A 19,799-nucleotide genomic window follows, 5' to 3' on the forward strand; every position below is an offset into this window, starting at 1 on the left:
ATTGACAAGAGTAAACTCCATGTGCTTGTCATAAATGTCACTGGTTCGGCCTACTTATCATGTATAAGTGCTTATCATGTTTGTTATATGGCATGAGACTCACCATTCCATCTTATTTACATCTCATATAAATAACTTGGGAACAAACATGATTACAATCTTTCTGGATAAGTCATATCCTTATTGTGAAGTATTCTCGATTGTGAACCAATTTATAATACTTTGTGCTAGAAATACTGTCACTCATATTCTTAACAACTTAAGAATAGAATTTCTAACAAAATATCAATGAACATTTTCTATTACACATAAATATATTATGTAAACGGAAAAGTGAAAATGCTTTTTATTTATAAAACATATACAAGATACATACTAAATGATAAGCTCTAGGGCATACTACTAACACTTAGGCGGAGTTTTATTACGAACTATGAGAACATAAAAATTAACATTCATTTTGCAGCCCTTTGCAGCCCTTAATGTTTCTCATTCCATCCAATAATCTAAGTGTGAAATTATGAGATGTTTTAGATACCATAGGGCTAAGGAAAGTATTGATTTTGGCTTAGACACCCATCTAAGCCACAAATAACACAAATTTTCATTAGTTGAGTGTGTAAGTTATACATCCGATAGTGTTGGACATATTTCAACAGTAAAATTATGAGTAAAGATCGAACTAGTGTCCTATTATTAATAATTTTCACATGCAAGTTCAATTGCCGTGAATGTTCCTTGACTTGTCTCACTATGCTCAATGAATAGTGCTTCCTCTCGACAAAAGGTTAGTTCATTTTGATTATGATAAACATCTTCTGCAGAAGGTGTTCCTTGCTCTCCATGAAAATCTGTGTTTATTGAATTAGAGGATGGGCTTGGTTCCCCCATGACAGGAACAGTAATGCCACTTCCATCATCTACTATGCTTTTCTTGAAAGCGTGGGACTTGAAGTCCTTTTGGTTGAAGATTTTGAGCAAATCAAGAATTCTACTCCGCATTGAAACTCTGGTATCAAAAGGCTTCAAGACTCCCCTGTTTTGGTATATAAACATTCCAAAGTATATTATTAGAGCCAAACATGAAGTTATTCCAGCAATCAAGAATAGGCCCCAGAAACTATTGAGACCAAGCCTATTTGAAGGAACTGAGTTGCTACGATCTGGACAGGTCCCCATTTCACCAAACCATTTCCCCCATATTTCCTTGATTTTGTCTCCTTCTGTTACCTTCAAAATTGCCCTAGAAACATCGGGTACTAGAGGAGAACCTTTGGGGAAGGCCTGAAATCCACAGAACAAAACAAACCCATATGAGAAAGTATGCAATAAGAACTCGAAGCAACAAATTTTGATCCGAAAATCAAATTAATAATAATAATAAAAACTTTAATTAAAAATTAGTGTTGCAAGGCAATAACTTGATCTAAACATTATTTGAAAAAAATAGACTCGAATGACCTGCAACCTAAATTAATCTGGACTTGCTCAATCTAATAAAAACATGGTTAAGACATTGAAGAGGGAGAGAGAGGAGGGAAGGAACCCACAAAGCCAAGACCATCAGTGTTAAATTCTTGAATATTTGAAATGTTCTTCCAACGAGGGGCTTCCAATATTGATGCAGGTTCAACAAGTGTATACTTGGAGCAATTCTGTGCAAGAATGAGATGTATAGAAGTGGGTCCTTCAAAAGCAGCAGCTACACCTCCATTTTTGCTACCTTTAGAAAGGAGTTGATCACAATCTTCAGCAGATTTGTAAGGCACCAGCTTGGATTCATCAAAACCCAAGCTTTTCAAGGTTTCCTTAACAAAAGATCCATTTTGGTAGCCCACAAAATCCCCCTTTTTAATGAGCTCATCTATGGTGGTAAAAGTGGGCTGGAATTGCTGAAGAGTTAAAAAACTTGATAAACTGGCAGTGTAACTTTGAGTAAGAATGAGTCCAACGAAACACCAAATGATCACAACTATTCTACCTAAATTGCTCACCACCTTTTCCCCTGCAAATGTAGAGTTTACAAATTATTAGATCTAATTTAAGCATAACACAGACACACGGACAGGATACGGAGTAATACAGAAGAAGTGAAAGGAGAATACTATGAGCAAAAACCATGGTTGAGAAGGAAAACCAGAAGCCAGTGCTAGCTTGGTGAGAAGGAGGCCCTCGAAAATCCTCATTTATTCTGTGTTCAAGAACCCAAACTACAAATCCAATGAAAATAAAGAAAACCAAGCTTGTCACCCAAAGATCCCATGTCAGAGGCTTTAAGAAAACCCAAGCTTTCATGCTCTCGTCATCTATAATTGGCACTATCATTGATACACGGCCAGATTCCATATAAGGCAGAGTAAAGTCGACCTCCAAGGACCTGTTGGCCACAATTGATATATCTCCAACTGCAGCATCAAAGGTCTGCAGACAATAACAAGGATCAATTTTTGTTGACTATAATATCCTCAGCCAGCTTACCGAGTCAAGTCTAATTTCATTCATATCAGCCTGGTGCATTCAATATTTTTAATTGATCTTGAAATGCTGCCTAATAGAGTTGAATCCTAATTGATAAGGAAGGAAACTCACATCCTCACAAATTGGACTAACTCTGTTGGTTCATAAATTCTATTTTTTGAAGTAGTTTCTGTCACTACTAATTTGAAGAAATTAACAGGATTTTAATTGCAAAGAATTGGGAAAAAAGTGTTTTACCCTCAAGGAGACATGATGGATCAACTCATTGTACGTTCCAGCACTATTGCCGTCTGGATTGGCAAAGGGGACGTACTCATAAGTCACAGCATATGGTAATTCTGCAACTACAGCATCAAAAAGATCTATGCAGTATCCTTCAACTTTTGAGGCATTTGTACCTGGATATCTTGTCACATTCACAAATTGTGTGAAACCTTCCTTCACTGGTACTCCTATTCTCAATTTCTTACCATTTGTTGGAATCTCCCAACCCTTGGGAACTGGAGCTGTATCTCCTGGCCATATAATAGTTGAAAGAGTAGTACTATTGTTGTTAGAAGAAGAATTCTTACTTGTATTTGCTGTTGCTGACTTCAATCTTTTGACAAGTCCTTTTCCAGTTACCCAAAACCCCACCCTTCTTGCTCCATCACCATTACCATCCACATTAACTATCTGGAAAGTTGATGAATTTAACTGCCCATTAATGAAGAGAAAGTCTCCTGTAAGGCCTTTGAACCTGGTGTTTGATAATGCTTGACGAAGGCTTGGACCAATCTGAGAGACCCCAAGGGTTTCAAGATCAGTTGAGTTGCTAGAAATATTTCCCTTTCGGAAGCCGAAGTTCATGGTTCCAGCTACTCTCTCAATTGCCATGGCTAATGCAATTGTAGCATCATAAGCCCAAAGTCCATAAATGTTCAACTCAGCATCAACTAAGTCAGGATGATCATGATGAAATTTCCTTTTCCACTGAACCCTAAAATTTTCAACACTTTTTGATCTTGGAACATAAGGTTTAACCCCCAATACTCCTTGCATTGATTCAATAACAGAATAATCCATGGAATTCAAGAAATCGGCCACCCCATCTGTCATGATCCAAACATAGCCTTTACCCATCATTCCCACCTTTTTTGCCATGGTAAAAAGCATTGATCCAAGACGGAGTGACATATGCACAATGAAAACTCTAGTTTGCATTGCCTTCAACTTGAGAAGCTCTTTAAGAATTTGATCATCGGTCGCAAATGGAGAAATGGCACTTCGGTAGGGGACTTGGGTGTCAACAGCTTGCAAAGAATCGGTTAAATAAGGTATGATTCCCACTCCATATTCGTTGTCAATATAGACAGGCACAGCTTCTCTCCATCCAAAAGCTTTAACTATTGCACTTATGGCATTCATTTGAGAAGAGTCACTTCGTGTTGCTCGAAAGAAGTATGGACTGCGAGTGGAAGCAAGAGAAGGACTTGATGCAGAAAATGTTATAATGGGCACACGAACTTTTTCTCCAAGTTCAATTACAAAATTGGCTTGCATAGATGTTGCTGGCCCTATGATTGCTTTTACTTCTACGTTTTTTAGCAAGTCCAAAGCTGCATTTACAAAAGAGAGGAAAAAAAAATCTAAAATTAAAAGTCGATTTCTTGCTTTTGTAATCAACGGAGTTTAATGAAAACAAAAATCATATAATATAAATTTAAACTCATATAAAAATACTTAATAATTAGTACATTAAAATTTTATATAGAAGTTCATATAAAATTAATTAAAGTATGGGCTTATTTCGCAATATTTGCTTTTATAATGACCGTTAATTATTTTGTTCTAGCAGTGACCAGTTGTTTTATTAATTATTAGCTGTTAGATATTAGACATTATTAGTTAGCTATTTATATAATAATTAAAATACAATTGTTCAGTAAAAATGATTATTAGATTAGCCGATATATATACAAATACTATTATTATCTTGTTAATTTTAGTTAAAAAATTAAATACTATTTTAAAAGTTTTTTGCCAAAGAAGGTAGCATATTATTACGAATGTACAAAATTAAATATAAATATTTAATTTAATTATTATTAAATTCATTTTCGTATGAATTTAAACTTTTCATAATCTCTAAAAAAAAGTTAAGAACTTTTTATGTTAATATATTCAAAGTCTTCAAACTACTCTAATATGGTAAAATTTATTCAAGGAAAAAAAGACATTTTTTTTCCATATCAAATAATTTTAGATGTAATTTTAATATTACTAAATTAAAATTCGTTAATAAAACGGTTTGTTTTCTCGTTAATAGCTGCTAGTTTGAATTGATCAGGCATGTTATCGAGATTTTACCTTTTTTAAGGAAGTGATTATGAAAAGCATGAATTTATATAAGTATAAAATTAATAATTATTAAATTAATTGTTTATATTTATATTTATATATTTATTAAATAAATTTTAATTAAATTTATATAAATTTAAATATAAATATTTAATTTAATAATTATTAAACTCATTTTCATATGAAATTAAATTTATATTAAATACTTCCAAAATTTTAATAAGCTATTTGATCCGTCCAATACTTGTTTTATTGTTGATTTATTAATGAAGTTTTTGTCTTTTTGTAGCCCCAGTTTAATTGAGACCATTTTCTAGACGATTTTTGAACAAAATTCCACGAGATGACCAAGACTTCAAAGCTTGCTTACCTATCTCTATAAAATATTAAACCAACCAAAATCCTCATTCATGAGTATTATTATAACTGCATATGATCGTCCTTACCAATAATATTTTTTCACACAAACAGAGAAAAGAAAAATTGAAATGACTTGAATTTAAATGAAAGATTAAAAATAAGATTCGACTTAAATGATTTGCAATTAACCCTTTTAAATTAATTTATAAAATTTTAATTCTAAATTAAAAAAATTATGAAAAAATATATATTAGTGACTCACGGGTAACATGAATCAAATGCCACATAATTGGACCTAAACCCACATGAAAAAGACAATATATTTGAGATGACTTGCAATCCAAAGCCTAAATAAACCCAACTCTAACCATTGGACTTGATTGATTTGCCACCTGTATTTGAAATTAACCCCTTAAAATTGACTTGATGAACTAGAATTTTATTTTCAAATTAGTAAAATTTTTTGGAAAAAAAATTTAACAATTGACCCTAAATTATATGTTATTCACAAATTAATCTGAAAGCCTTTCTACTTATTGACTCAATCAAATGCAATATAATTTGATCTAAACTCACAAAAAAAAGACAATATATCTGAGATGACTTGCAATCCGAGCCTAAATGAACCTAACTCTAACCATTAGACTTGATCCATTTGCCACCTCTATTTGAAATTATATGAGAAAGATAATAAAGCAAACAAAATAAATACTAGAAAGAACAAGTGATGTATATATGGACTCTGTCAGAGGGGGAGACTAACCTGCTGCAGCTGCACCAACAACGTCATTCTTGGAGTCCCTGGCATGGAGGACTAGCCTGGTTTTGTAGTGAGAATGTTTTGCATAAAAATCCGAGAGGGACAAGTTGATGCAGCTCAACCCAATCTTGCCAATCTTATTATCAAGGTCCAGAACCACGCCTACGTCCACTGAGACTTTAGTGTTTTTTGCCATCGCTATTTCTACGAACAAAATCGTCAAAATAAACAAGAAAATGAAAGGGAAAACTGGCTTGGAAGGGTAGCTTTTATTCCTCATCTTGGTGGCCTATTAAAGTGATTTCTTCCAGTTTTAGTTAAGATTTTGAACACAAGATTGTGTTGTATTTATAATCAGGATCCTATAGACTACAAAAACTTTGGAGAAAAGGACAGGAAGAAGAAGTCATTGCTCGGAAAGGTCTAGCTGTATCAAAATGGAGAAAATTAATGACTTTTGTACTGTCTATAGTTTACGAGGAAATTGCATGTTATGAAAACATTTCAACCCCTGGTTTTTACATTTTATTTATTGAGTCCGTGTTAAGCTTTTTAATTTGAGAATGAGCTCATAACCATTAGATAAAATATTTGTAATGAAATTTATATATAATTAATTAATATATATATATAATAAATATATAAATATAAATATAAATATTTAATTTAATAATTATTAAATTTATTTTCATGTGAGTTTGAACTTTTTATGATCGCATTTAAAAATATATTAATAAAATAGAATAAATTCAACAAAGTGGAGTTAGGTGGGTTGGAATTAACTATTTTTGTTTGAATTATTTTGAGTTACAGGTTATTATTGGTTTTTTTTTTTAAATAGATTTGAATATGCCCATTGTCGAATGCAATTGACTCAAATTATTTATAAGGTATTCATATAAAAAGAATTTAAAACTCATTTTGTGATTTATAGATTATATTAAAGTTAATAATTTTTATCCAGAAAATCAATTGTTTCATTTAATGTTCGAGTAGTGAGAAATATACAATGATGTAGGGCGTTCATCGAAAGCGACACTCTATACCAGCGCCTGGGTGTGGTGTTAAGTGAGCAAGGGTTCTCACATCATGGACAGATATGGGTAAAGAAGTTAGTCCATAGGACAGATAGGAGAACAGATAGTGGAACAGAATACAAGATAAACATAGAAAACAATAGAAGATATCATAGAAAGAGACCAATTAGGAAGAAACAGGATGGGAGGAGGATCAGGGTTGGTACTTGGAATGTTGGATCACTTACAGGAAAATTAATGGAACTTGTGAATACCTTGAAAAGGAGAAGGGTGAATATTGCTTGCATTCAGGAGACTAAATGGGTAGGAGAGAAGAGTAAGGAAGTGGGTAATTCAAGGTACAAACTGTGGTTTACCGGAAAGGAGAAAAACAAGAACGGAGTGGGCATAATCATAAACAGGGCATTGAAAGACGCAGTAATTGCTGTGAAAAGAGTAGGAGATAGAATTATACTAGTAAAGCTAGTACTAGAAGGAGAAACAATAAATGTAGTTAGTACTTATGCCCCACAAATAGGACTAGACAGTGAGAGTAAACAAAAGTTTTAGGAAGATATGGATGATTTAATGCAAAGCATACCGAATGAAGAGAATGTTTTCATTGGTGGAGATTTGACTGGATGTGTAGGAAGTGATAGACAAGATTATGAGAATGTTCATGGAGGTTTTGGTTTTAGCAGTCGAAATGAAGAGGGAAAAAATATCCTGGATTTTGCTATGGCATACGACCTAATACTAGCAAATACCTACTTTATAAAAAGAGAGTCACGTTTAGTGAATTTTAAAAGTGGGCAACATAGAAGCCAAATCGACTTCCTCTTAACCAGGAAGACAAATAGAGCTCTATGCAAGGATTGAAAGGTCATTCCAGGAGAGGCTTTAACAAGTTAACATCGGTTGGTGGTCTTGGATGTCAAGTTTAGGAACAATTCAAGTAAGGTCAAAGAAATAGTGTAGCTCGAACAAAGTGGTGGGAGTTCAAAGGAGTAAAGCAAGTGAAGTTCAAAAATGAGCTTCTCGAGTCCGAAGTATGGAAGCTGGATATGGAGGCCAATGATATGTGGATACAGATGGCATCAAAAATTAGAGAAGTTGCTAGAAAGTACTTGGAGAGTCTAAAGGACATGGACCACCCTCAAAAGAGAGATGGTGGTGGAATGAAGAAGTACAAAAGGCAGTGAAGAGAAAAATGGAATGGTATAAGAAATTACCTAAATATGATAATAATGAGGCATATGAACAGTACAAGATAGCAAAGAAAGAGGCAAAAAAGACAGTTAGTCAAGCAAGAGTACAGACCTTTGAAAAGTTATATGAGAAACTTGGAACTAAAGAAGGAGAGAAAGATATTTATAGATTAGCAAGAAGGAGAGAAAGGAAATGTCAAGATCTCAATCAAGTTAGGTGCATTAAGGATAAAGAAGGAAAAGTGTTGGTGAAAAATAAGGACATTAAAGAAAGATGGAGAAATTATTTTAATGATCTCTTTAATAATAGTCAAAATGATAATAACGTAAATATAGACTATAGAATAATAGAAAAGAATGTGAATTATATTTAGAAGGATTAGATCTTTAGAAGTAAAGGAAGCACTTAAGAGAGTGAAAGTGGGTAAAGCCTCTGGACCTGATGAAATACCAATTAAAGTGTGGAAGTGTTTGGGAGATATGGGAGTGGCATGGTTAACTAAATTATTTAATAAGATTCTAAACTCAAAGAAAATGCCTGATGAATAGAGAAGGAGTATTTTAGTACCTATTTTTAAAAATAAGGGAGACATACAGAGTTGCTCAAACTATAGGGGAATTAAACTCATGAGCCATACTATGAAGTTGTGGGAGAGAGTTGTGGAGCATCGACTACGTAATGATATTTCTATCTCTCTCAATCAATTTGATTTGATGCCCGGTCGTTCAACTATGGAAGCGATCTTTCTCATTAGAAGCTTGATGGAGAAATATAGAGATGTGAAAAAAGATCTACATATGGTTTTTATTGATTTAGAGAAGGCTTATGATAGTGTTCCAAGAGATGTCTTAGGGAATGTGTTAGAATAAAAAAGGGTATCTATTAGGTACATACAAGTGTTGAAAGATATGTATGAAGGAGCAACTACTATTGTGCGCACAGTGGGAAGGGGCATAAGAGATTTTCCTATCTCAATTGGATTACACCAAGGATCAGCCATAAGCTCTTACCTTTTTACATTAGTTTTAGATGAATTTACGAAACATATACAAGAGAGTATTCCTTGGTGTATGATATTTGCGGATGATATTGTTCTGATAGATGAGACACGAGAAGGAGTCAATAGAAAGCTAGAGCTTTGGAGAAGTACTCTAGAGTCAAAGGATTTTAAGTTAAGTAGAACGAAGACAGAATACATACATTGCAAGTTCAGTGAAGGCCAAACTAGTGATAGGGAAGGAGTTAGTTTGAATGGAGTGGTACTGTCCCAAAGTAATCACTTTAAATATCTAAGCTCAGTCCTTCAAGTAGATGGGGGATGTGAGGAGGATGTTAGTCATAGGATTAAAGTCGGATAGTTAAAGTGGAGACGTGCCACGGGAGTTTTATGTGATCGCAAAATTTCCAATAAGTTGAGAGGAAAATTATACCGTACAGCCATACGACCGGCTATGTTATATGGTAGTGAGTGTTGGGCACTAAAAGAGTAGTATGCGTCTAAGATAAAAGTTGCAGAGATGAGAATGTTAAGGTGGATGAGTGGCCATACTAGACTAGATAAAGTCCGTAATGAGAGTATTAGAGAAAAGGTAGGAGTAGTGCCAATTGAAGATAAGTTGAGAGAAGGGAGATTGAGGTGGTTTGGTCATATGAAACGTAGACATACGGAGGCTCCAGTTAGACAAGTAGAGCACATTAGGTTAGAGGATAGAAAGAAAAAAAGGGGTAGACCTAAATTGACTTGGAGGAGAGTAATATAACATGACCTAGAAGCATTACACATTTCTGATAATTTAACACAAAATCGTTTAGAGTGGAGAAAGCGAATCCATATAGCCGACCCCAAATTTTTGGGATAAAAGCTTAGTTGATTTGAGTTTATGTTTGTGGGTTGTGATGATTAATTGAATAATTAATTAAATTTTAAAAACTAAGTGTCATTGATGTTTTTTTTTTTTGAAGATAATGGCCTAGAAATTTTCCGAGAATTCTCTTCAACCAAACAACCTTTTTATATGTTATTTAAAAACAATTTGTTTGTCACATAAATTAACAAACTCATATGTAGAGTTAACCATTCATGATTTTTCTTTCGACATTATAACTTTCAGTCTGTTTGGCATTGAGTTTGGAAGACTGAAACTGTTTTTCTGAATGAAAGCACCATTTTAGATGCTGTTAAAAAAAACAGTTTGAAAAAAATTATTTTGTTATTTTAGTGTTCTTATGACTAAAACTGATCAAATTTAATTTTTAATTATTTTTTAATACTCTCTAACTTGTATATTTAGAAAAGTGATTTTTTCGATGGCAATTTCAACAGGAACGTCAAATAGGCCTTTTATCTTTTTGTTTGGAATCTATAATTTTATAAGAATTCAATTTAATTAATTTATTTTTTTTATTAATTCTCATATTTAGAATGAAATAATTTAATTTTTTTAATTTGCAAAAATTTTATTTAAAAAAATAGAATTTAAACATGATTATGTGAGTATTTATTTAAATTGTTTTATTATAAAATAAGTAATTCCAAATGAAACCTGTAAGATATTAGTCTGAACTAAGCAATTGAACTCTTAATTTTCTTGAAATTGGTAGCATGTCATATATACCAATCGGCTTGATTTAAGAATAAGTTTGCTATTGAAATAGGTTCAGTGAAATCTCTCTCTCTTTCTACATATAAATATCAATTTCTATATTATAAATATAGTAAATATATATAATTTACTTTTAATTGATGCAAGAAAATAAACTAGCTAAGATATATAAAAATTGACTTCTTGCATTGCTATCACCCCACCACAACTAAGGTATTTCCAAAGACACAGCTAAGGCAGTAAATGTATCTTTTTTTTTATAGGCAGCTAAGGTTTTTTTTTTTTTTTTCGGTTCATATGATTTTTATATTTAGTCATGAAGGCGATGCTACTACCAATTGAGTTAAAGTTTATTGGTAGGTTGTTGTTTTAAGGTTTTAATGAATAAATTAAATTGTGGCTCTGGCATGGAGCTTATCCTCTCTTTAATTTATTTCCATGTCATGGTTTTATTTTAATAAAATTCATTGCTTATATATAAAAAGGAAAGGCTAGGCAGTATGGAAGATAAGCAAGATCCTGGAATTTGGGGTCTGAAATTGAATTCAAGAGTGCTTTTGGTCATGGTCATGGTCATGTTCCTGTAATTTAATTTAACGAGTAGGTTGGTGGGAAAAAAAAAACCACACTTAGGCATTAATTCCACAAAGTCCAAGCATTCAAAATATGGTAATATTGACTATAATTTATGTATTCAAAATATGGTACTATTGACTATAATTTTTGTTCGATTTTTAGAGAGGACATTATTGGGAGGAGTAGCCATGAACTCCAAGAATTAATAATTTTTGAACTGTAATATAAATATAGATGAATATTTTAATGAATAAAAAACTATTGACTGGTAAAAGGAATTTTTTTTTTTAAATTTTAGAATAATGGGTATCAACCTATTGAATCACATTAATCACTACGACAAAGATTCTACTTTTGGATAAAGTAGATCAAACATATAAAAATGACCAACTTGTATATGTATATTAATTTTAAAGCATGCTCTATACCTACCAAAACTATATGCAAAGTTAATTAATTGAAAGTGATCACATACACTACTACAATTAATATACATCCATCCATCGAATTGTTAGAAACATTTATTTAAATTTTATCGACATCTAGTTTATAATTTGATTTATATAAATATAATATAAAAAAAAATTAATAAGCTATCATTTAATATGTGGAATGAGTATTGGTATATGTTGAAGTAAAAAACAAGAAAAATAGAATTTAATAAGAGAATGGACTGAACGGAACTAAATCAAACAAAATTATTTAATAAAATTGAAACAGTTTAATTAGATAATTTCATATATATAAAGTAACGAGATATTTTCATGAAAATGACACGTGATACTTTTTTTGAAAAACTTGTCGCGTGTCACTTTCTATAAATACTCTCATTTATACTAATTATTATTTAATTTTTTTAATTTCTCTTTTAATTATTATTAGTTTTTATAATACCATATTAACATTTATAATTTAAATTATTATTTTTTAAAATTTATTTTTAAAAATTAAGATCATTTGTAGTTAAATATAATATTTAATAATTATTTATTTTATTTTATAAATACTAATTATTATTAATTTTTTTATTTCTTTTTTAATTGTCATTATTATTTACGATATTACCTTAACATTTATTATTTAAATTATTATTTTTTAAAATTTAATTCTTAAAAATTAAGACATTTTATTATTAAATGTAATATTTAAAAATTATTTATAATAAATTCATTTATGTAAAAATATTATTTGCTACATGTTACCCTTAATAATAATAATAATAATAATAATAATAATAATAATAATAATAATAATAAGATCATTGATGGTAATTAGTTTAAAGAAAATTTATCATTAATTTGTGATCTCATAATTAACCATAAATACTTTCCTTTATACTAATTATTATTTAATTTTTTCTCTTTTAATTATTATTATTATTTATAATACTACCTTAATATTTATGATTTAAATTATTATTTTCTTTAAAAATTTAATTTTTAAAAATTAAGATATTTTGTAATAAATGCAAAATTTAAAAAATATTTATATTATTTTATAAATACTAATTATTATTTTTAATTTTTTTATTTCTCTTTTAATTATCATTATTATTTACAATACTATCTTAATATTTATAATTTAAATTATTATTTTTTAAAATTTAATTGTTAAAAAAAAGACATTTTATGATTAAATATAATATTTAAAAATTATTTATATTATTTTTTTATAAATTTATTTTTACAAAAATATTATTTACCGCATGTTACACATAATGATAATAATAACAATAATAATAATAATAATAATAATAATAATAATAATAATAATAAAAGTTCATTGATGGCCATTAGTTTAAAAAAATTGACTATTAATTTATGATTTTATAATAAATTATTATATAATTTAATCAATCTTAAATTATTTTATATCTTTAATAAATATTTTTATTACATTATTATATTTTCTATTGTTTTTATTATGAAATCTTTATTAAAAAATTTGAGAGACAAAAAGTATAGTTTATATAAAAATTTATAAAAATAAAATGTAGAATGTATTATTTTTTATGTTAATAATTTAATATTCTTTTTATTTTACATTCTTAAGATTAATTAATGTTTATTATTATTATTATCACAATGGCCAATTCATTGCCATTTAATTAACATGACCAAGTAAATAAGAAATATTTTACTGCTATAAAAATTGAATTTAAATACTTTTATTACCAATTTTTAATTAAATAATATTTAATTATAAATTAATTTTTTATTTAAATAGTTTTTATTTATTTATCTATATATAGTATATCATACGAGACATGTGACATATATTAAATGCTTTTTATTTGCGCTATTTTTTTATTATTTTTTTAAAATTTATTAGTTATCATTTTTAAAATTTATTTTATTTAAATATATTTAATTAATGTGTATTTAATTATTATTTTTTTAATTTCTTATTTAATATTTCTAAAACTTTTGAATATTTTATTTTATTATAATTATATATCTAATGCAATTATAATTAATATTTTGATTATTTATATTTTATTATCATTAATTTTTAACAGAATTATTTTTAAATTTTAATTAAATATTTATATTTTTATATAGATAAAGGCTTAATTGAATTGAGTTGAGTTTATATAGAAATAGAATTTTAAAAATAAATTACAAATATAATTGTATCGAAAATTTAGTTATAAATAATATGATTAAAAAAATTAAAATTACAATATTAAAATTAAGAAATTTATCTTTTGAAAAATAATATGTATTTTTAATATTTATTATATTAATAGAAAATGATGATATTTTAAAATTTTAATTTTTATGAAATATGTTTATCTTATGTTATAAATTTATGTTAAGTGATAATTATTTTTATTAAAGAATTATTTTATAAAAAATATATCATATTAATAAAAGAAATTTACATATAAATATAATATTTTTTAAAAATAATATAATAAAATATTATTTTTAATTAATAATAATGTTATATATTTTCATTATTATTAAAATTAAATAATTCAATACATATTAGTAATTTAATATTTTTTTATTATATTACTAACAAAAAAATATTATATTTATATATTTTTAAAATAATATTATTTTTTGGTTAATATAATGTATTTTTGTAATTTACAAAAAATAAATATCAATTTACATAAATTATGAGACAAAATATATAAATTTTATGAAATTTAAATTATTTTTTGAATAAAATATTTTTATTATATTTTAAACAAAATAATTATATAAATTACTATTAATATATGTATAAAAAGAATTAAATAAATATTTTAATTAATTATATTATAAATTAATTAAAAATTTATTATTATAATGATAAAAATGTATTCAAATTAAATTAAATAAGAGAGAATCCATCTTATTGTTGAATTTACTATTAGTCTGCTTCTTTGCTTTGTTTTACTTGGAGTTCCAATGTTCATTATTGCATTTCCTCTTGACATTCTTTATGTCAAAATGATAAACAAACATAGCAAGCAAACTCACTGGACTTTATCAAATTGGCCAATTGCATTTGATTAGCACCTGACAGAAACTTGAATTTTTACTTAAATCCACAATTTACTTATTGCTGATTGTGAGATCAGCCCACAATACACTTGTAGTTGACGTTAGGCTCGAAAACTCACTGGGCTTCAAAGATGACGGGCCAAATCCAGTTTATTTACTTTGCAGCAGTTTATGACATATTTTAAGGAGTCTATAAAAACAAATAAACTATCCTAAGAGAGTTATTATTTAGTGTTTGCTGTACAAATATGTAGAAGTATTTTTATATTTTAATAAAAATTAACTTTTTTTAGCATTGAGAGTAGAGATGATAAAAATTTTCGAACTCGATCCTACTTGCCTTAAATTCGATCAATTTTTCCTAATCTTAATATTATGCGGGACAGAATGAGGAGATCTTTTCTTCACCCAATCCCACACTCTTTTGGGATAGGATGAAAAGAATGATCTCCGCACTCAATTCATCTGGTTGTCATTTCTATTTAGAGTATGTTTATGAGAAGCTTTCAAATTCAAAAAAGCACTTACAATAATTCAAATAATACATTAAAATACATTAATTTCCATGTCAAAATTTCCTGTGTGTAGTAAAAATTGAGTGGCAATTTTGTTATTTAGCTCCAAATTCATGTCGTCTTTACTTTGATGGCAATTTTGTTATTTCCTCCACATGCTGCCCTCTTTCCTTCTTCTCCAGCGTAGCGTACACATCTCAATTCCCTATTTACACGCTATAAAAGTGAAATGACGCCATTTCACTATAGGGTTGACGTTTCTTTACCCAGCTGATTTCTTCTCCCCTTTTTGTTGCTTTGCTACTTCCTGTGAGACGATTCCATTCACATGTTTGCTGATTTTCTTCTTACACATAGCTAATAGTGAATTTATTTTTACCTTTCACTTGCATGTACCCATCAACTGATTAAATTTCTCATGTTTTGAGTACCATGATTTGATGGGTAATAGTCAATTTACTATTGCCTTCAAGCATGCTTTCAATGCAATGATTGTTGGAGTGCCCATATTTTTGTACAGTTCTTAATTTCTTATAGTTAGAGCTGATTTTTTTTTTTATTTATTTATTCTTTGCATCTGCCTTCCATTGAAATGCAGCTGTGGTTCTTTCTCCATTTTAGCAGGCTCATTGAGCAAAATAGCGTTGTTCTTTTCTTATGAGTGTCGTTTTGAGGTAGTTGTCATTTTTGCATATCCTTGTTTGCCATTTTTTTCGATTCCCTTCTTTTCTAATAGCTTTCTACAGATTATGACTGTTTAAACATGTTGCATGTCGATCTAGAGGAGGGAGCTGTCTTCTCCGATTTTTATTTGGCGTCCTCTCAATCAACTTGCTAAACTTCAGCTGAAAGGTTAGTTGAGCTCTTAAGATTTCAATCGACTTAAATTGAAACATTATAAAGATTAATGCTACTTAGTGTGTGTGTGTATTTCAGTTCGGTTGGTCATTGAGAGAATTGGGGATCATAATAGGGTTTCCAAATGAATTAGGCTTTGATTAGATCAAATTATTATTGGGGGCAATATGATTTGAGTATTCAGTATAGTTTTGTAGTGTCATTGCTTTCTGAAAAATTGGGGAATGGGGAGAAATTGTTATTTTGTAGATTGAATGACTTTTATTATTATTATTATTATTATTATTATTATTATTATTATTATTATTATTATTATTATTATTATTATTATTATTTGTAGGAGGGTAGTGTATAAAGAAATGAAGCTAATCATTGGCATTTCGAGCTAGACACTAGGAAAAGGAACTTAGTGCAAAGTGACACTAATAAATTTAGCACATCTGAATATGACTGAAATTAGTGCAAAGTGATAGTAACACGATGAACTGAAAATTGAGAAGCTGAAATGCTAAACTTTTTTAAAATAATTTCAATTTTGTGGAATGTGGATGTTTTGACTTGATATAAATTATAAAGTGATCCTCAATTGAGTGAAATTAAAGAAATTGGTTTTCATTGGCTTACTAGATTAATCATTAGTAAACTTATTAGGTTAGTAGAAGTGAAAAAGTGAAAGAGAGGTGGGGGAGATAGATTTTAACTTTATGCTGAATTGACTTGATGGTAGTTTGGCCTAATGTTATTTTCCTGCCCAAAAACCGGATTTATTTCAATTTGGTGTAATGCAGTGCATTTTGTGAAATTTCATTGATACAACCACTTTGATGTATTATCAGTTTTAGCAATTGTTACAATGCTTTATTGTTTTTCACTATATCATTTCAATTTTCTTTTCTGTTTGCTGTTTGTTCGAGGTGGTGACCAATCCAATCCCACTCCAATAAAAGAAACCCACAACTTCTCATTTTGTCCCACTTTTCACTTTCTAATCTTATTTTAGTATTTAGTTTCTTGATTGATGTGTTTGATTTTTCAGCATGAAGTCTCCTTTTCAATGAAGACTGATTCTTCCTTTTGGACTTGAGGTACTTTGTTTATGTCTTTGTGCCTCTTATTTGATCAATCCATTTTGATTCTTATACTTAAAGCCCAGTTGATGAGAAAAATAAGGTGGTGGATAGGATTTTGGATGCCTTTCTCTCCAGTCTCTACATCTTGAATCTTTTGGAAATCTCAAAGCATAATAGGTATTTGTTTCTATCAATTGAACTTCTGTTTCTCTTCTCTCTTCATCTGCTTTCCAAGGAAAAGTAACACCAAAGAGAAAAGAAAGGAAAGAATATGTTGAATTTAGAATGGTTTTATGATATTTGCTTGATATGAAAGCATATCCAACAAAGGCACATCTAAAAATCTGCTATAAGTGAAGAATTTCCATTTTTATGTTATGGCTTTGAAAGCTACCAGGTAAAATTGGTCAATACTACTAATTCTCAAATCTTTAGTTAGCATTATCAAGGGTAAGATCTTTTAATTTGCTTGAAAATAACTTACAAGTTGTTATTCTGTCCCAACAAAGCTAAGGGAAGAGACAACAATAGCTTTTTCTTGGTTAGAAAGAGAGAGAGAGAGAGAGAGAGAGAGAGAGAGAGATAGAGATAGAGATAGAGAGAGAACAGTAATGTCATAACTGACTGATAGCATACTTTGTTGCTAAGTTAATTTTAAAGTTTAGTTAGCTTACCAGTATTATTACCATTATTATATATGTATTTTTCTGTCTTTTACATATATATTTAAGTTGTTTTTCTAATTTGGCACTCGACGTCGCAGAACAAAAATCAGATAAGACATGAATGTCATAATCCCATCGTAATTAGTAGTATTTTTTCTCATTATTTATTTTCCACTTAGCCATTACATAACCTCTCACATGCTATGTGGGTGAGCCCACATCTTCATTTCTGATACTTTGCTTTTACTTGACCCTGCAGCAACGCGCAAGTGTAAATATGATATAAAAAATTAAAAATCAAAGCAATCATACTAAAATTCAGAAGAAAATCTCTAAAGGGTATAATACGATACAAAATCAAAAGAAATCATTGGCAAGATTCTGATATCTACTTTCTTTGTTTTGCTGTGTCAATAACAAAAATAAATATATATGATATTTTTCTCTTCGAAAAAAATATAGAGCATGTAATTTTTTTACAATATTATTAATATGTTATTTAAAGGAAAATATTGTTTTTAGTAGTTAGTTCATACCTAAAAGTAAAATATTTTTGCCTGATTTGAGTTTTTTTTTATAAAATTTATTAAAAAATTAAATAGTTACAAGCGCACTGTTGGCATACTGCTAGTTATTCATTACAATTATTATATACATAATCATAATAGTTGATTATGATAAGATTCACCTTAGTCAGCAATACTAATAAAGCTGTACATTTCACCGATATGTTGAACTACACCTTAATTAACAGTGTTAATCATGAGAGATAAAAACTGAAGCTGTTGCAGCATATTTAGAGCCTATTCAACATTACTGTTAGAATTATTGTTGAAAAAATTATCATTTTAAATATACTAGACAGAGTATTAAAAAATAATTTAAAATTAAACTTGATAAATTTTAATTATAAGGATATTAAAATATTAAAATAATTTTTTTTAAAATAATTTTTTTTAATAATATCTAAAATAATATTTTTATTGAGAAAAATAATTTTGATTCTTCAAATGCTTAGCACTGTACCTTTTTTTGAGTTTATTTAAGGCCCAGTTTTATATTGACGTCAAAACCTTTTTAAAAATATATTTTTATATACGGTTAAAAAATCAATTTAAAAAATAAAAATTAATTATTTTAGGTGTACAACCAAGATCGTCCTTCTTCTTTATTCACATTACTATGAATTTTCTCGGTAGTTTCTGATTTTTCTCCTTTAAAAGTCAATACATGCAGTGGACCCAGAGAAGCTTTTAGGAATAAGCAAAGATGATGATGATGAGAAGCAATTCGAAATCTGTTTTCTCCTTCTTCTTCTTCTTCTTCTTCTTCATGTTCTTCTCTTTCACAAGGGTGCAAAACATATACACCAGTAGCGTTATCCCAGTGAACGTAGGTGTTATTTTTGACTTTGATGATTGGGTTGGGAAGATGTGGTGGAGCTGCATCAACATGTCCCTCTCAGACTTCTACACCACTCATTCTCACTACAAAACCAGGCTCGAACTTCACCCGAGGGACTCCATGAAAGATGTTCTTGGCGCAGCTGCAGCAGGTTTCTCTCTCACCCTCTCTCTGCCTTATTAGCATTTTTGTTTCCAATTCTCTAGTAACATGAGTGAATTTCGAAGCAATAACCTCACATAAATGGAGAGACCACAAAATCGATCAGTACGCGTCAGAGTTTATAATTTTTTGTTTTGTCGTGCTAAGAGTTCAAACTCGTATAAAAGTAAATTTATCCACTGTTATATTAAAATTTTTAAGTTTTTTTTTTTAATTTTTAATGCGTTAAAAAAAAAAATAAGGCACTTTTCACGCAAATGCAGTTTTTGGAAGGCTATTAATGTCC

General features: G+C 29.1%; 2 protein-coding genes across 2 annotated transcripts in view; one reads left to right on the plus strand and one right to left on the minus strand.

The window, feature by feature from the left end:
- LOC110633146 (glutamate receptor 2.7) overlaps window positions 1-19,799 on the plus strand; it is a 29,907-nt gene that overhangs the window by 5,364 nt on the left and 4,744 nt on the right. The window contains 1 exon segment of the mRNA XM_058151997.1: window positions 19,171-19,502. Coding sequence (XP_058007980.1) covers window positions 19,217-19,502 — 286 coding nt within the window. The 5' untranslated portion in view covers window positions 19,171-19,216.
- On the minus strand, window positions 582-6,312 carry LOC131182449 (glutamate receptor 2.2-like). Its single transcript, XM_058152002.1, has 5 exons — window positions 5,942-6,312; window positions 2,716-4,076; window positions 2,106-2,421; window positions 1,551-2,005; window positions 582-1,284 (listed from the first exon to the last, which is right to left on the minus strand). The coding sequence occupies exons 1-5, from the start codon at window positions 6,216-6,218 to the stop codon at window positions 697-699; spliced, it is 2,997 nt and encodes a 998-aa protein (XP_058007985.1). The 5' UTR covers window positions 6,219-6,312; the 3' UTR covers window positions 582-696.

The sequence above is a fragment of the Hevea brasiliensis genome, chromosome 1, assembly GCF_030052815.1.
Source record: "Hevea brasiliensis isolate MT/VB/25A 57/8 chromosome 1, ASM3005281v1, whole genome shotgun sequence".
In the NCBI taxonomy this organism is placed as follows: Eukaryota; Viridiplantae; Streptophyta; class Magnoliopsida; order Malpighiales; family Euphorbiaceae; genus Hevea; species Hevea brasiliensis.